This window comes from Pantherophis guttatus, chromosome 2 (assembly GCF_059756535.1).
Source record: "Pantherophis guttatus breed Tessera chromosome 2, ASM5975653v1, whole genome shotgun sequence".
In the NCBI taxonomy this organism is placed as follows: Eukaryota; Metazoa; Chordata; class Lepidosauria; order Squamata; family Colubridae; genus Pantherophis; species Pantherophis guttatus.
The window spans coordinates 158885360-158902971 of NC_142064.1; the positions used below are offsets into that span (position 1 = coordinate 158885360).

General features: G+C 36.6%; 1 protein-coding gene across 2 annotated transcripts in view; it reads left to right on the forward strand.

The window, feature by feature from the left end:
- The window catches only part of ASPSCR1 (ASPSCR1 tether for SLC2A4, UBX domain containing), an 81811-nt gene extending 71769 nt beyond the window's left edge, over positions 1–10042 (forward strand). Inside the window, exons 13-16 of one of the 2 annotated variants that reach the window (XM_087887110.1) lie at positions 4262–4313; positions 9068–9137; positions 9390–9585; positions 9889–10042. In XM_087887110.1, coding sequence (XP_087743236.1) covers positions 4262–4313; positions 9068–9137; positions 9390–9585; positions 9889–9960 — 390 coding nt within the window. In that variant the 3' untranslated portion in view covers positions 9961–10042. The remainder of the gene's footprint in view (positions 1–4261; positions 4314–9067; positions 9138–9389; positions 9586–9888) is intronic. The other variant, XM_034412907.3, reaches the window with a different exon arrangement.
- The last annotated feature ends 7570 nt before the right edge of the window (positions 10043–17612 follow it).

The following is a 17612-nucleotide window of genomic DNA, read 5'->3' on the forward strand; positions in this document are numbered from 1 at the left end:
GACCAAGATCAAATTTTTTTTTAAAAAAAATAATATGCTGGAATCTACGCAACATAGGCCATGGCTACAACAAAACTCAACTTTCTTTAATTTACTGTAAATATGGAGTTGCATCAAAGTTTTCCAGGTGCTATATGTTACCTTGTGCCTCAAATTTAGTGCATTTATTGTAAATAAAGATGTTAGTATGCTTGGCACTTTGCTGCATAGGCTGACATTTTTCTATTTATTTATTTTTTTCAATTGTTTCTAAATCAGACAGAATAAAAGGCCTGACAATTTCAAGAGAATTATTGTCATGTGCCATATTTCATCCCCATATTATTTTTCAATGCACACATTATTGTTAACAATATGTAACTTTGATGCACTGACCAGTCACTTAAATCTCAATATCTAGATTTTTTTTAGTATATTAATTCTATGTTATGTTTGTGAACTTCCAGAAAGATCTGTCTGGAAGCTCTTGGAAGGAGAATGCTGCCCCAGATAGGCTCTAGGTCTGACCCAACAAGGCAGTTCTTTTGGTTATTATTGTGCTAGTGTTTTTAAGCCTTGGAGTTAAAGTGATGCACTAAAGCTGAAATGTTGTGATAGCAGAGATCTATTACATTTAATGACAGTCTCTTTGATCTTTTATTTTACAAGTCTTCTCCCACAGCTTTTCTGTTTTTATTGGTTTAATTTGTAAACTGTGTATGTGTGTATGTGTATACACAGGGATGGCAATACAAAGATACTTTAAGCATATGGTGTAACAAATAGTCAGAAATGATTAAATAAAACTGTAGAAGAATGGTACATGTTTTTCACAAGTGGGATAGAAAATTGTACTCAACGTGGCTGAAGTGTTAAATATCTACATTATGTAGCATCTGAGTTCTCAGTGTTTTTGTTTGATTGGTGGCACTGCTTCTCCTCTAACCTGAGTTTGATTTTATGAAGTGTAGAAGCTTTCAGCTGAATAATTGAAAATTCTTCTAATGAAAATGTGATTTTCAGGAGCTCTGCAGGAATTGTGAATGTGTTATCTTGATAAAAAGGAAAGAGCAGTTCCAAATATTCAAAAGTTATAGGCATCCATAGCATAAAAACAATAGGGAATGATTCACAACTTAGAGAAAGTTTCTGTCAATAAAGAAATTGGAAATTGCCTCAGGTCATCCATTTTCATATAATAATTCCAAGCAAATAAGAGTGAACGTGGTAAAATGATTCTATTAAGCAATGCTATAGAAAACAGAATTGAAGATGGGTCTTGCCAAGGTGGATTAGGGAGGAAAGAAGGCGTGGAGATAAATTGTTTTCTCTGTATATCCCTAGGTTGGTTGGATAGATACATGTATTCAAATCTTGTACCTAAGAAAAGATAACAAGAGGTTCAGGCTATCCCAGAAACCCATACATTATCATTTTGTTAGCCTGCACTTGATTGGGTCAAAATCTTATATGCCACATACATTTTTTTTTAGGCATAGTGTGCTTTGGGGGTTGCACTAAAACATATTCAAAAAGAGACAATTGGTGCCCAAATGAGCATGCTGTGTGCCTAGCCTGGAAAAAAAAGAGCAAGCTATGGATCAAGCTCTCTGAAGAGAGTTTTTATTGGCCAAACTCTAGGAAAGAAAATAGATTTTTTTGGGTGGGTGGGGGGAGGGAGGTGGTGGCTGAAATTTGTGTGCTCCTGAACTGCTGTCTCATTCCTTTAAGTCTCTTCCAATTAAAAGCGCTTTGGTCTGATGTCTTGCCAGTGCTGGGAATTGGTTGGGGAGGAGGAGTTGGAAAGCTAAAGCTGCGCTTGTCAACTTGTGAGTAAAAATAGGGTAGCAGATTGTGTGTGTGTGTGTGTGTGTGTGTGTGTGTGTGTGTGTGTGTGTGTATGTGTGTCATATGCATTTGTACTGCGTGTGTCTGTCTCATTCTTGGATTGTGTTCCTCTGTGCCCGCTCTCTCCCTCTTCTTTGTGTTTCCTTCACAGGCTCTGCCATGAATTTTCTCTGACCCCTTGGGGCCGTTCCCACTTGAAGCTTTGAAGTGTGTGCCCAGAGCTTGATTGACAAGGAAGTTTTAGTGGCGGCAACTGGAGAAACTGAAAAGGGCAGGGCTTTGAACTAAAGGGCTTTGAGCTCCGAGATGCTGCGCTTAGTTATCTCCTTCAGAATGTTAATTATTCATCACGATAATTGGGCAGGAGAGAAAAAAAGAGAGAAGAGGTTATTAAAAAATTCCAACACTAACACACTACAAAACCTCATTTTCCAATTCTGTGGCTGGCGTGAAAAGGATAGTGTGTGCGCGAAGAAGCTGAGGGAGGGTTTTGTTGTTGTTTTCCTTTAATCCATTCTCTAAATAGTAGGATCCCTTCAGATGAAGACAGCGGAAACATCAAAGCTTTTATAAGAGTTTTCTTGGAGTTTCTTAACTGTGTCTGGTACTTTTTTAATTAAAAAGTTTACGAAGAGCCGCCTTTGTGACTGGCTTCTGGTGACGTTTGCCAACCTTGTGTCCCACTGTCTGGGAGAGAAAAATATTTTAAAAAGACTAATACTGTTTTGGCCACTATAATATCTGGTTGATGCTCTGGAGGATCAACCAGTGAATGGAGGACCCATTCATTGAAAGAGAGACGAATCTAGCTGCTATGCAGATACAATTCTTTAGAATTCTTTAGAGCCTAATGTTGTTGTACAATATCTCATGGTGAAGTAATTACTAAAGTTTGTTATTTTCAATATCCATTGTTATACCTGGATTTTTCCAGTACCTAGATACCAGCAGAAATCATTTCAAAAGTAGCAGTGTTTTTATACCATTCTAGTAATCAGACAAGAGATCTGAAAATCCTTCCTTTATGAATGTTTTTAGCAGTTTGTTAGAAGTAAAAATCCTGCTTATATTCATTGCATTTTATTCTGCTGCCGATTTATGCAGTTTAGAAATAATTGTTTCTCAGCTTGTTGGGGTTATTTTGGTGGTGATCTTGCTGCTCAGATATAGATTCAGATTATTTATAAGAAACTTAAGCTGTTTTTATTTTAGAATAATTTTCACACACACATACATACACAACTTTCCCAAGGTAAACATTTTATGAAATTAATATCCTTAAAATTAATAATGAAAAATTCTTCCTCTTGTGTCTTGTCCCTTTTCTTGCACTTTACTCAGAAGATTTTGGCGAAGGTCTATCAAAAGCTGTAAAATCATGCATAATAGCTATATAGTAATAACTTTCTATGCATTTGTTAACTATATCATAATTTTGAATATAATAGGTTAGAGTTCTATACCCAACAGATCTACACAGGGAACTTCTCTGCTGCAGAAATAGCCAGTGAGGGTCATTGCCTAGTTACCAAGTTTAAAATCCCAAGTTTGTAATCTAGTGTATAGATCTGTCCTAAAAACTATTTCTACTGATATAGTAACATTAACAAGCTCTGCATAGTATGTCAATGTATTTACGCTTTATTCAAATTGGAGATTAAATGCTATATAGTATATATATTTTACTGTAAACTACTAAGAGTCTTGCAACTGTGGTGTATATACATTTGTTAGATAATTAAAAGAAGAAAATGAGTATTACAATTCTGAATATCTTGTCTAGTATGCTTAGATGGATCCAATAGGAAACTGGAAAGAACAGTCGCCTCTGAGAATGGAATAAATACTGAGGGAGGTTCCTCTCACGTGTAACCTCCTCAACAATGTTAATATATCATTTTATTTATTTAAAGCATTTTTACCCTCATCTTTACTCAAAAGGCTCACAGAGCAATTTTCAAATGACAAACATAAACTAGTTCTTGGCCTCTAGTTTTACAATGTACAAAATAGGTTGCACAAGAAAACAAATGATAGGAAAGAAGAACAAAAGAACATATAGATAATCACCAGTTTTTCAAGACACAATTCTTAACGACAATCGGGGGTGGAAAAGAGTATTTTCCACATACCACTCACAATGTTAATGTAAAAATTATTTTCAGGATCTGTAACTAAGAAATCTGTGAATGAATAAACATTTGGGTTATAATGTTGAATTATATTATGATCATGTATATTTAAAGGGTCTTTTGTTTTCTGAATGGAGGTTTAATCTGGTATTTCTAAGAGAAATAGATAGGGTCCCATTTCACATCTAGGATTAAGATTATTGCAATTTCATGAGAATGTATTCTTGCAAGACTAATAGAAGAAGAACAATTTCAGCAATTCTTCTGTTCATTCTTATCCTCTGATTTCTCTCCTATTGCAGGCTAACCTTTTCCCTGCTGCTATTGTATATTTTGGATCTGAAGTGCACAAGGGTGAGTAGTTGTGCCTCCATAGTACACGCTGCATAGATAAATTGTGAAAATCTTTCTGTGATATGCAGATTTTTTAAAAATTACCCCTGGGTTATAGAGGTATTAATAAATGTATAGAATATCATTTTCTATGGACTTTTAAATCAGAGTATGTTTCTTTGGATAGCTGCTGGAGTAGTCATTCCAGTGTGAAAATATCAGTAAGGGAAATATCTGAAAAGTGAAATAATAGGGGACAGGTCCAAGTAAGATTTATTATCCAACTCATGGAATCTTAGCAGGGGTCCAAACCACTCCGTGTGTGTGTGTGTGTGTGAATCCTGTCATACTGTAGTCCTCGACTTACAACAGTTCGTTTAGTGGACGTTCAAAATTACAACAGCACTGAAAAAAGTGACTTATGGCCGTTTTTCAGAGTTATCTTTTCAGCATGCCCATGGTCATGTGATCAAAATTCAAATGCTTAGTAACTGGTTCATATTTACGACAGTTGCTGTGTCCAATGGGATCCCCTTTTGTGACCTTCTGACAAGCCAAGTCAATGAGCAAGCCAGATTCTCCATAAAGGTGGGACCAGCAGTCAGGAATGGGTTAACTCCATCTGTTATCCGATAGGACTGAGTCTGCAAGCTGTTAAGCTCCTCCTCTTCCTCTTGCTTTCCAGCTTTTTGACTCAGTCTGACTTGGGCAGACGTATTTTTGCTGAGCTGACCCATTCTGATTGCCTTATACCATCAGGACCTGCTCCCATTTAGTTGGTTGAGCCTTCCTTTGCCAGCGTGAAGGTTGATACTGCCTGATCCTGCTGAGAGCTGCTTGGCGGCAGGACCCGCGCTGGGGGCTCCCAGCTTCCTGGTTGAGCCCTCTGCCATTCCAGTGTGAAGGGCTACACTGCCTGACCCCGCTGAAAGCCACTATGCAGACAGCTCCCAGCTCTGCTGGTCAAGCTCTCTGCTAGTTCAGCGTGAACGGCGGTTCAGCTGGAGCCCATTGAAGGCTGTTTGGCGGCACGGATCTGTCGGCTGGCAGATCATCAGGGAGGTGTTCCTGGGCATTACCTACATGCCTGGCCCTGAACGGGGGGAGGCTTCCAACCCCCCCCTCCTTGTCCACAGATCGGAGATCGGTGGCGGCGCTTATGGGCTTATCCCCGTGGTGTTAGCCCGCCAGGGGCGGCATGGCTCCTTTGTGTTACTAACTTATCAACTACAGTGATTCACTTAACAAACATGGCAAGAAAAGTCGTAAATTGGGGCAAAATTCATTTAACAAATGCCTCACTTAACAATAGAAATTTTGGGCTCAGTTGTGATCATAAATTGAGGACTACCTGCACTTTTACAGAAAAGATATATTCAGAAGCAAGGCAAAAAAGCTGTATGATAGCCTTTGGTTGGTAGTGGTATAAACTGACATCTGTGAAAGCATCATTTATTTACATCCTCTGCAGCTCAATTTTAGTGAACACGGTTACAAAATGATTGCCATTGAGAAAGGAGCGCAGCATTTCAATCCCTCCCCTGCCCCTTTATTCTAGGAACATTTTAAGTGAGACAGAATTGAGTATCCAGGGAGTATCTGCAAGAAGTCCACAGACATCACTTACACACACACACACACGCACACACACACACACACACACACACACTAAAAGTTTCAGCAACATAGTAAGAATTAGTACAAAGTAAACTAGATTGATAAAGAAGAAAGAGAAAGGGAGAAATAAAAGAAAAAGCTAAAAGTACAGAAAAGAAAAAAATAGAAAAAAGAACATAGCAAGAAGATACCTATAAAGCCCTTCATGGCATGGGCCCGGGGTACTTGCAGGACCACCGGCCTGCCACTGCCCAGTGCGCTCACATAGGATTGCCCTCCTCCGGGTGCCATCGGCCAGACAATGTCGGCTGGTGGCGCCCAGGATAAGGGCATTCTCTGTGGTTGCACCGACCCTCTGGAATGAGTTACCCACTGGGCTCCGGACGGCCCCCAACCTCTGCACTTTCCGCGGCGACCTGAAGACATGACTTTTTCAGCAAATTCCCTGATCTGCCAGGAGTTTTAATTGCTTGGGGATTTTAAATTGGATTATTTTAATATCATTTTATTGTCATGTAGTTTTATTTTGTGAGCCGCCCCGAGTCCTACGGGAGAAGGGCGGCATATAAATACGATAAATAAATAAATATAAAGAAATGGCTTCTCATCTTCTTCACAGCAGTTATAAGTACAATTATACTTCAACCTCTCTCTCTAGGGTTACATCATGCCTCTTCTTTCTATAATCTATCAGTGTAATCAAAACCATAAATCACAAGTTCATTTTTTCTTTGTGACAGAAAAAGTCTAGAAGAGGTTTCTTGTCGCTAATAAGTATACTGTCTTTGTCTCTAATCAAACACTTTATTAGATAATTTAGCCATCTTAGCAAGTTCTGTCATCTTTGCTATCCTTTTCTCTATTGTAGAAATGTTTTAGTATTTTTAATTGTAATGTATTTTTTTCTGTTTGAATTGTAAGATGCCCAGAGTCATTGATTCAGATAGATGACTATAGAAATTGAATGAATGAATGAATGAATGAATGAATGAATGAATGAATAAATAAATAAATAAAAATGTTCCATAGCTCATTTTCAACAGTCTCTCTTCTAAGTCCTGAGAGGAAATGTTCTGATTTCAGTTGAACATTCATCTTTAAAATCCTATGAGTCACTATATGTATTTGAGTCTGTTTTCTGGTGTTTTTATATGCCCATCAAGCATGATAAAATTACCCTTTCATTGTTTCCAACATAAATTTGAAGTACCTTTATATATTCTAGTTATATTTTGCTATACCTACAATATATCATTTTATCAAAGTTTTCTTTAAGATTATGACATAATGTAAATTTCAATCTTTTTATATTTCCCACTGTTCCATCAGTATATTATGTCCAAGATTCTTAGCCCATTTTATCATTTAATCTTTCACTTGTCCTTCTTCAATTTTTTTAAAAAAATTACATTTTAGCAATTACATGTTCATCATTTGTATACATTTCATTTCAAATTCTTACATTGTTTAATAGCACAAATCCTTTTATTACTTTAAAATTTTCTGGTAAATGTAAGCAAGAAAACCATTGTCAGCTAAGTCTCCTTGCCTCCTTGTTCTCTTTATTTTATTTAAAATCCCCCTTGGTAATATTCTAGTATCCCATGATATTTTAACTATTCACCTATGCCTATTATTTCTTATCTATAAAATGCTTCATATGCTAAGAGTCATAAAGGTGTTTTGGGGCATAGCTTGGATTTTTATCTATTCCGTATTCTCAATATGGCATGCCTAACATAATGAAATCTACATTGACTTTATTATACCACAAGTATTCATGTCATCCAAATCTCAGGACATCTCCTTCTAACTCTAAAAGTCATCCAAACCAAAAACATGCTAAAAATGTTATCCAGTCCTTCTCTTTCCTTTGTATTTGTAATACCTTATATTTAAGTCATGATTTTTTCCCCTTGCTAAACAAACTTATATATATCTTTTTGCCATTTTTAAATGGTACATCCATTTTAAAAACAAGTATCATCTGAAACAAAAACAAAATTCTAGGCAAAACATTCAATTTTTAAAAACTTTTTTCTTAATTTTAAAACCAGTTTTCTCTCAGTTCTATTTGAACATTTGTTTTCTTAATTGTTGTTAACATCTTGATCTTCTGATTATTCATCTTAATACCTACTAGCATAACAAATCTTTTAATTTCCCATTAATTTTTCTATTTTCTTTAGTGATTCTACCAAAACTAGCACAAATCATTAGCAAATACCGTTAACTTAGAAGTTTATACTTTATTCTGTACTCCCACATTTCTCTTTGCCTTGTCTCTTTTTATATCTTTTTATATCTCATAGGATTTTGCTAGTTCTCCATTAACAGTTTTGTATGCTTTCTTAAATAGATCAAATTTAAAAAAAATCCAGAACTCCTATCTTCCAAAAGGTATTCCAAAATTTTAAACAAGAATGACCATTTCAAATTGTCAAAAGACTTCTCTGCATTTAAGAAAAACAGTGCAGCTTGTTTCACTTCGTCTACTTCTGAAGTAAGGCAACTTCAATTGCACACATTCAATTAAATTGGATGAACATTATATTTTAAATACTTTATTTTGCAATTATTTTAACCACTGATAAATACTAGTATAGACAATTACTTCAAGCTATGATTCGTTTTTATCCTGGAGCAAGTATTTATGTAATACTGGTACAGTTATCTTAAAAGAATATATTGATTATCACAATTCAATGAGATAGAAGAGGATTGGTCTACAAGACTGATTAGGGTAAGACAGTCCTGCAGGTTGAAAGTAACAATTAGTTCTCTCTCCTAATGGTGCAATTTATTAGAAAATGGTCAATGGCCTAAAATCTTCAAGAACTAACTGACTATAGAAATGTATGTGCAATCTGTTTGGCAATTTTATTTTTGTTAATACTCGTCTTCACTTGACCAGTTCACTGAATAGGATCTACAATAACAGGTATTACAAAACACAAAATCTCAGATGTTTACAGATGTCTTCTTGTGTGTTTGAAGAAGTTTCTAGAGGGTTAGTCTAGCTTGAGAGGTCATTTTATAAGATACATCAGTAGTTTCATTTTTTGAAGCGTGTTATTTCAAAGATTATACAAAGAATCTAATGTCTTTGCATAATATGTTACCTTATTTAGAAAACCTAAAATTGTTCATTTTTACAGATCACTATTTGAGGTTGGATCTGCTGGAATCTGCTGTGTCCCCTTCTGAAGCTGACATTTTAGTAGCTAGGTAAGTAGAAATTGTCAATAATTTATTTCAAAGATCAGAATTTATCAGTTGGCAGAGTATAGACATGTTATCTTACATCTGTCTAAATTCCATCTGGATGATGAAAGGACCACTTATTTGCAAACTCCACAGAGATAGAAAGAATATCTGCACCTTTGGCTTTTGCATTTAGCTCAACATGCAATTTATTGTACTTACATATGGAAGAGCTAGGAGCCAACATGAAAATCTAATATTTATCTTTTCTTCCAGGCGGCTGTCTAAACTGGTAGATCATACAGCTCAACATTTGGAATCTGCTCCTAGCTCTTCACTTATATCAAACGATGCTAACCAAAACACAGAGCATTCAGAATCAGCAAATCTTGAAATACCACAGCCACAAATAAGGAGGGCCCCAACTGGAAAAGTGCCAAAGTGGCTGAAGCTGCCAGGTACCACCTTACATGTAATGGGAAGATACATACTTTTTTTCCTCCAAAAAGAGATCCAAATCTGTCTTCACACCCATAACTCCTCCACTTTGTGTGAAGTTATTCCCAACTGTTGACCCTCATTGAGTCCAAACTGATTCCCCCTCCCTCCCCCGCTCGTGGTCACTTTAGAATGTGAGAATGTATATGATCCATGTTCTTCAGTATGGTAATATACTATCTGGATTTTAGTTTGAAAATCTGTTTCTTTGGAAAAGTTCATGAAAGCTTCACTGTGCAAACTCATTTGCTATTGTTGCCTTATGTTTGCATTTCAGGTGGGAAGAGATGAAGAAGTGGTAATACCTGCTGCTGAAAGATGCTTTGCTTGGTTGAGAAGCAACATTTAATTACCATTTTCTGCTTCTAATAACAAGCTAAAATATATGACCTACAAATGATTTTTCAGAATAAAGTTGAATGCTGTTTCCATTTGCCAATTCTGTTAAATTGAAAATGAATGTTGCCTGCGTTCTGCAACATCATTGACCTATAAAATGCATATTTGGATGGTGTAAAGCAAGAGAAAGCACAGGCTTTCTGTGACTTCAGATCACATAAATGGAGTAGGTTCAGAAATTCAGGCAAAATCATTTGCCATCTTTGTGTGGATGCTGAGAATTTCAAGAACATGGTACTGAATGAGATACTATAGCAGGTGGTAATTGTGAAGCAACTTTGGCTGATTTTGAAAGTGTTAAATAGAGTCAGACCTGGGTCATGTTTGGATGGAAGACCATAAGACTCTCAAGTCTATAGACCCTGGAAAAGGAGAGAAAACAAATAATTTCTGTACTGTTGGTAAGAAAATTGTATGGGAATATCAAGTACTGTCAAGCTGTACATGGCGGGCAAACTCAAGAAACAGGATTTCAGAAAGGCGTCTTTAGTGCTAATCACAAAAAACATAATCTTTAAAATAGCCAAGATTGGTCTTAGAGTTAAACAAGTCACTTAAGATGGGGTCTCTGAAATACTTCCTTCTCATAACTGCCGCCATTTTAGTACACTGCCTCTTCTCATGGCCAGTGATTTCTTCCTCTGTCTGGCTCCCACAGTTTCTGCCAGGTACATTCCAGGAGTCAAGTTGGATTTGAAGATCTTTCCATGAAGGAACATTCTTTAAGGAAATCGATGAACAGATCTATTGGGGACTGCTAGGATGTAGAAATGGTACTTAAAATGAATGGACCAGAGAAGCTTTGACCATATAAGATTCTCTGCTTAATGAGCACAATCTGCTTCCTAAATATTTTAGAAAAAAAATCAGAGGATTGATTCAAGTAAACAAGGGATATGTATGATTCTGTTTGATAATTTCAGTACCTAGGATAGACAGCTAATTACAGTAAAACCCTCAGTTTAAATGAGGGGAAAGGGATATCTGTTAAAGTAGAAAGTTGATTAAACCCAAATGAATTTCAGGTTTTATTTATTTATATCCTGCCTTTATTATTTTTATAAATAACTCAAGGCCACAAACACACACAATACTATTTTCTCCTCCTAAATTCCCCACAATAACCCTGTGAGATGAGTTGGGCTAAGAGAGAGTGACTGGCCCAAGCTCACCCAGCTGGCTTTTTTTTTCTCATGCAGGACTAGAATTCACATTATCCTAGCTTCTAGCCTGATGCCTTAACTATTATGATTAGGTGCATAAAGTGGAAATGAGATTTTATTCATATGCAGCATAAAGTATACAGACAAACTCTATCATGCTAAGCACAGTCTATTATATTAAGGCTTTACTATATTCCTTGCTTAAAATGTAAAAATGTAAATATTATTACAACAATATAAAGCTATATTTGCTATAGACATGCTTAGAGGGTTTTTTCCTTTCCTTATTAGATCCTCAATTTATTGTTCCTTTCTCTATTTTGTGCAAGGTTTTTAAATATTGTAAAAATTAATAGAGAAGGAGATGTTGCTCTTCGATTTGGTAATATCTTAGTTCGGTTGATCTAATAATGGTTTAGGGATTTCAGGTCTAACCTCTGTATACATTTGGTCTCCTGAATCATTCTTTCTGTTAATGAAAAGCAAGATACATTTGCTGACTAGGAGCACCCAGGTAATAAATAATGTAAGACTTATTGGTCATATACAGGCAATCTGCTTTAAACTACAAGGCATATTTACAGTAGATAGATAGATGATAGATAGATAGATAGATAGATAGATAGATAGATAGATAGATAGATCTCTACTGTATACAGTAGTACTGAATCAGGTGAATATTCTTCTTCTCTAACCCTTGGCTGAATTCAGAATGTAACTCCTATAAAAGTTAAGCCCTGAATAGCTCCTTGGGGAGAGGCGGGGGAGGGGGGGTTGTACATATAATGCAAAACAAAATATCCTACAGAAAGCTCTCAATTATAAAATAGATAATGCTATTCAGTTAGAATTCTTTGCAGCCTTAGAAATAGCATTTAAAACCACAGGATATGCCATAGAGAGTCAAGAAAACATAAGGGAGACAATCAGACCACAGACCACAAGAATCACAACATCTCAAAGCCAAAGACAGAGCAGGCCTCAAAAACCTAAAGAAGGACCAAACTATCATCCTTCTCCCAGCAGATAAAGGCCAAACCATAGTTATCATGTACAGATCACAATACATACAAAAAGCCAAAGAATTAATAGAAGACAAAGAAGCCTGCATCCCAGTAAACACCAACCCAATGCAGAAACTAGACAACCAGATCAAGAGAATTCTTAACAAAATAACTAGGAAAGGTCAAATAACAAAAAAGGAACACTCGGAGATGAAAAGATGTGGACTCACTCTCCCACACTTCTATCAACACCTAAAAACATACAAGCCCAACATACCTCTTTGTTCGATTGCATTGTTAGAAGGGAACCCAACATAGAACATAGCTAAAGGACTTACAAGAAACCTTGAACATCTCACAGAGGGGTCCAAATATTCCATTAAGTGCTTTCAGAAAAATCAGACGCCTAATAATAGAAGAAAAGATCATTGTTTCATTCAATGTTTACATCCATAGATCCAGATCTAGTGAAAGAATCCATGGCAGCAGTACTACACAAGATAGCCTATATAACCAAATACACTAACTTCAAAATACTCATAATTATGGACCTCATCAATCTCTGTCTCATCAAACTCTGACTCAGTTTCAGTTTGATGGACACATATAGCAATAAATCAGAGAAACACCCATAGGATCACCAATCTTGGAGCCCACAGTGCAGACTGTAATACAGTACGTAGAAACCATAGCACTCCCATGCATATCACCAAAAATATGGATCTGATTGTGGAAGACACTTTTGCCCTATTAAAAAAGAAAACAACTCGAGAAAACACATGAAACAATAGACTACATCTTCAAAGGAATAAACTGCACAAGGGAAGAAGAAAACAACAAACTGTCCTTCCTGGATATCCTCATCAAAAGAGAAATGGCAGCAAATTAGAAACATAAGTCTATCAAAAAACCACCCACACTAACCAAGTGCTCCACTACTAAAGTAACAACCCAAACTTCCACAAGAGGAACTGTGTAAGAACATAATTCTGGCAAGCACAAATGTACTGCAACAACTCGGAACACTAGAAAAAAGAAAATAGACTGCCTAGACCAGGGATGTCAAACTGGTGGCTCGTGGGCCAGATGCATCACGTGCAGGCCACGCCCATCCCAGCTCCATGAAGGGGACATTGCAAAAGTCACATAATGGCAACGTGACATGAGTTTGACACCCGTGGTCTAGACAATATCTTCCGACAAAATGGAAAATCATGTAGCTTTATCAGAAGGTGCATGACCACTCAACCCCTCATCGCAATCAACACAAGCTATGAAAATGGTAGTACTGCTGTACATTAAAAACATATCAGAAACAACTAAAGACTATTATAAAACGTGGCATCACCATAACTCACAAACCAATTAAAACCGTCCAAAATAAACCAAAAGATCCAGTAACCCAAGAAGAAAAACTGAGTCATTTACAACATATAGTGTAAAGACTGCAACAGACACTATATAGGGCAGACAGACATAAAATTAGCAGACCACATCCATGAATACCAACTAGCAGTCAGAAGACAGGATGAAAACTTTATTTCACAACATAGTTTCAAGTTAATCAGGAAACTATCAAGGAGAAAACAATGTTCCAACTGACTCTGACAGGGAAAATCCTGTATATAAATACTAATGGGCACCAAACTCCCCTCCCTTCTAGTACTGAAAATGTTTTGTTTTGTAGTCGAATAACAAAATGTCTGCAAGGAATCAACCAAGCTCATTGAGCACCAAGAACTCCATAAAACACTTCCCTTGAACAAAATGGCTCCATGTCAAATTTTAATGCCCCATATTCCTAGGAGAACATTTAAAATATTGAGTGTTCTGCCAAAAAAAGTAGTAGGTATTTTATAAAAAGTATTTTATGCCATAAAGCCATAAAAGCAGGTAAAATGGAGAAGCCATACTACTACAGTATAATAGTTTGTGAGTTCTTTATAGCTAATGCTATATTTACAGTAGTGGCCAAAATGGTGAAAACCTTTTGGGGAAAGTGTATTTTTGAGGTTTGATGGCTAATAACACCACTTGTTTTTTTGGAGTTTCAAGATAATCATATTCTACTGCTGGAATGGCCTGGGAATAGCCCAGACCTTAACCCAATTGAAAATCTATGGAGCCAACTAAAGAAACTTGTTAGTCAGAAGCGACCCAGCAATAAAATCCAGTCAATAGAAGCAATCATTTAATCTTGATTTCACATTATAACAGCTGCAGAACTAAAAGACTTCCATGGGAAGACGTTGTAAGGCCGTAATTCATGCTAAAGGTTACCCACGTAAGTATTAACTGATGTGATAATTTATGTACATCTCGTTTTTTCTACTTGTTTCACTTTTCTTCTTTATACTGTAACTGCAATACTCTAATAGCAAATCCTTCATAAAAGTTGTTGCATTACATTCTTGATTAAATTATCTTTCCATTGATATATAATTTTATGGTACTACTCAGGGGTGAAATCCAGCAGGTTCTGGAGAACCGGTAGCGGAAATTTTGAGCAGTTCGGAGAACCAGCAGCGGAAATTTTGAGTAGTTTGGAGAACCGGCAAATACCACCTCTGGCTGGCCCCGGAGTGGGGTGGGAATGGAGATTTTGCAATATTCTTCCCCCAGGAGTGGGGAAGGAATGGGGATTTTGCAGTATCCTTCCCCTGCCACACCCACCAAGCCACACCCACAGAACCGGTAGTAAAAAAAATTGGATTTCACCACTGGTACTACAAAAAAAAAAAAGTGGTGTTATTAGCTAGTTTTAGAAAAAACATTTTTCCCAAAAGGTTTCCACAATTTTGGCCACTATTGTAGCTACATAAGTAACTCCAAATAAGGACAGATTCACTTCAATACAACATTTGATTAGGAGCCATGGTGGTGCAGTGGTTAAGAATGCAGTATTGCAGACAAACTATGCCACAGTCTGGAGTTTGATCCTGACTCGCTCAAAGTTGACTTAGCCCTCCATCCTTCTGAGGTTGGTAAAATGAGGATCCAGATTGTTGGGGGCAATATGCTGACATTATAAACTAACCAGAGAGTGCCGTAAAACACTATGGGGCAATATATAAGTTTAAGTGCTATTGCTGTTGCTATTGATATTAATATCCTGTAGGTTATCTTCTATGTAATGCAGTGTTTGCATTTAATAGCCTATCTGAAAAGATCACACATGTCAATATTATCACTATATTCCAATATAGGATTCTAACTTCCTAATAAGAATTCAAACCCCAGTGAACAGGCAAACAAGCCTTTTTTTTTTTTAAAAAAAAATACAAATTAAATTTCAATCATTGAACATAAACTTAGATGATTCTTATTATTATACCCTCTCCTGCCTTTAGTTACCTTCAACCAATGGTGGCAAGTTCCTCCTTTTTTATTGACTAATGCACTTTAAGCCTCTGGCTGGCTTATTTAAAAAAAGAGTTCCTTCAATTATGAGATGGCAGTACATGCTAAAATGCTGAAACAAAGTGCCCTGTTTTGTCCTCAGTAGAGAACAAAACTTCAGACCACTCGGGGTTTTTTCCCCCCGGAGTTCAGAATTTCAAAGCATTCATTTGGAATGTGGAACGTTTTGTATAGCTCTGCTTACAAATTACTGCACATACATATTTTCACATGACAACAGTACTTACATTCAAGAGCTATATTTATTCACTACGGGAATGGGCAGATAGAAGAGATGCACCCCTGTAAATAGCTACAAAGCTAGACTAATACCTTAACATCTGTGCTGTAATGCTCAAAAGATCCTAATCCTTCTCCTGTGTTGGCATGTCACTGAAGGAAGCAGCACATTCTTCTTAGAAATAAATCCACATCACACAGAGGTTTTTTTTTTTAATTATGCCTGCCTTTTTGTTTGAAAGATGATCAAACGGGGTTCACATTAGGCGAATGAGGCATGTGTGACTTTTCTATAAGGACATATCCTTAAAATGGCTGTGCAGTCTCCATTTGAACCATACATTCCACTTCTATCCACTGTTAAGACACCAGTCAGAGTAACCAGCTTTCCATTCAGTGGGGTTGATATGGCCCAGTTCCCTCTAAGCTTTTTTAACAAAGAAAACAGCATTGTACCATCTGAATGAACTTCAAAGTGGCTGGAAGGGGCACTAAGGATTCCTGGCACTTGTCATTGTCTCCTAGATTGGCCAACATTTCCCTTCAGGTCTAATTACTTCCAAATGCTTTCAGCTGCTTTGAAGAAACTTGGGAGGGAATGAGGGAAGAGAAAGGTAGGAAGACATTTCTGAGTGAAAAGAACAGAAGGTAACTAAAACAGCAAACAATGTGATATTTAACGTCAGTTAAAATGAGATGAAAATTGAATCAATAGAACAGTTCTGCCCACACATTCTACTATCATCTATAATACTTAAGAGTGGCTGCTCTAAAAATAATTACAAAGCAAATTCAGGTTACTATACAAAGCAGCCTGTATCAATCACCCTATTCTTACTGAAAGAATGTGGGTCTGTATACTTTTCAGTTAGTCCATCTCTGCATAAGAGCTTAGCGGGTATCTTATTTCTGCATCCTGTGTTGGAAGTTTTGTTTCCTTTGAACAGGTTACTCTTGACACCAGAGCTGGTTTTGGTCTTTCATATAATATCCTTTTATATGGTATACTATTGTATAGTTGGATAGTTGATATCCTGTGCTACATCATCTTCACATCCCTTCTATTCAGAGAATTGTACATATTAAAAATGTTTGAACAGTATATGTGGCTTCTTTAAAAATAGAGAATTTTGTTTTGATACTTCAACTGACATGCATTCTGCTTTATGCCAGATTCTAGATTTGCAAGGCAAAATCAGCAAATTAAAAGCCCTAGTTCAAGAGTTTCCTGCTTTTTTGTCCCACTGTTTTTCAGTAAGAGACAAGGGTTTTTTAAAAACTTTTTTAAAATTATAGATGCAATTTCTCCTGGCCATCAATTCTTTTACAAGTTTCCATATATAATGCTGAATACCAGTTCCTCCAAAGGAACTTATTAAATCTGATGCTTACTAACACAGAATAATCAATTTGCGCAGAGGTGCTTGTTTCTAAATGTTGGTTTTGAAGGACTATGCTTCCAAAAATTAGCTTAGCTTTAGATTGTTCTCAGCTGGAGACACACACATGGATCTTGTCACAAATGCATAAATTCCATTGAATGGTAGTTGAGAAAAAGGCATAATTGTCAAAACGTTGTATTTATTAGATTTTTATCCCACTTTTATTACTTTATAAGTAACTCAAGGCAGTGAACATACACATATTGTCCTCCTATTTTCCCCACAACAGCTGTCAGATAGGTTGGTCTGAGAGAATATGACTGACCTGAAGTCACCCAGTCAGCTTTCATGCCTAAGGCAGGACTAGAACTCCTGGTTTCTAGACTAGCATCTCTCCACCATTACATAAAACTA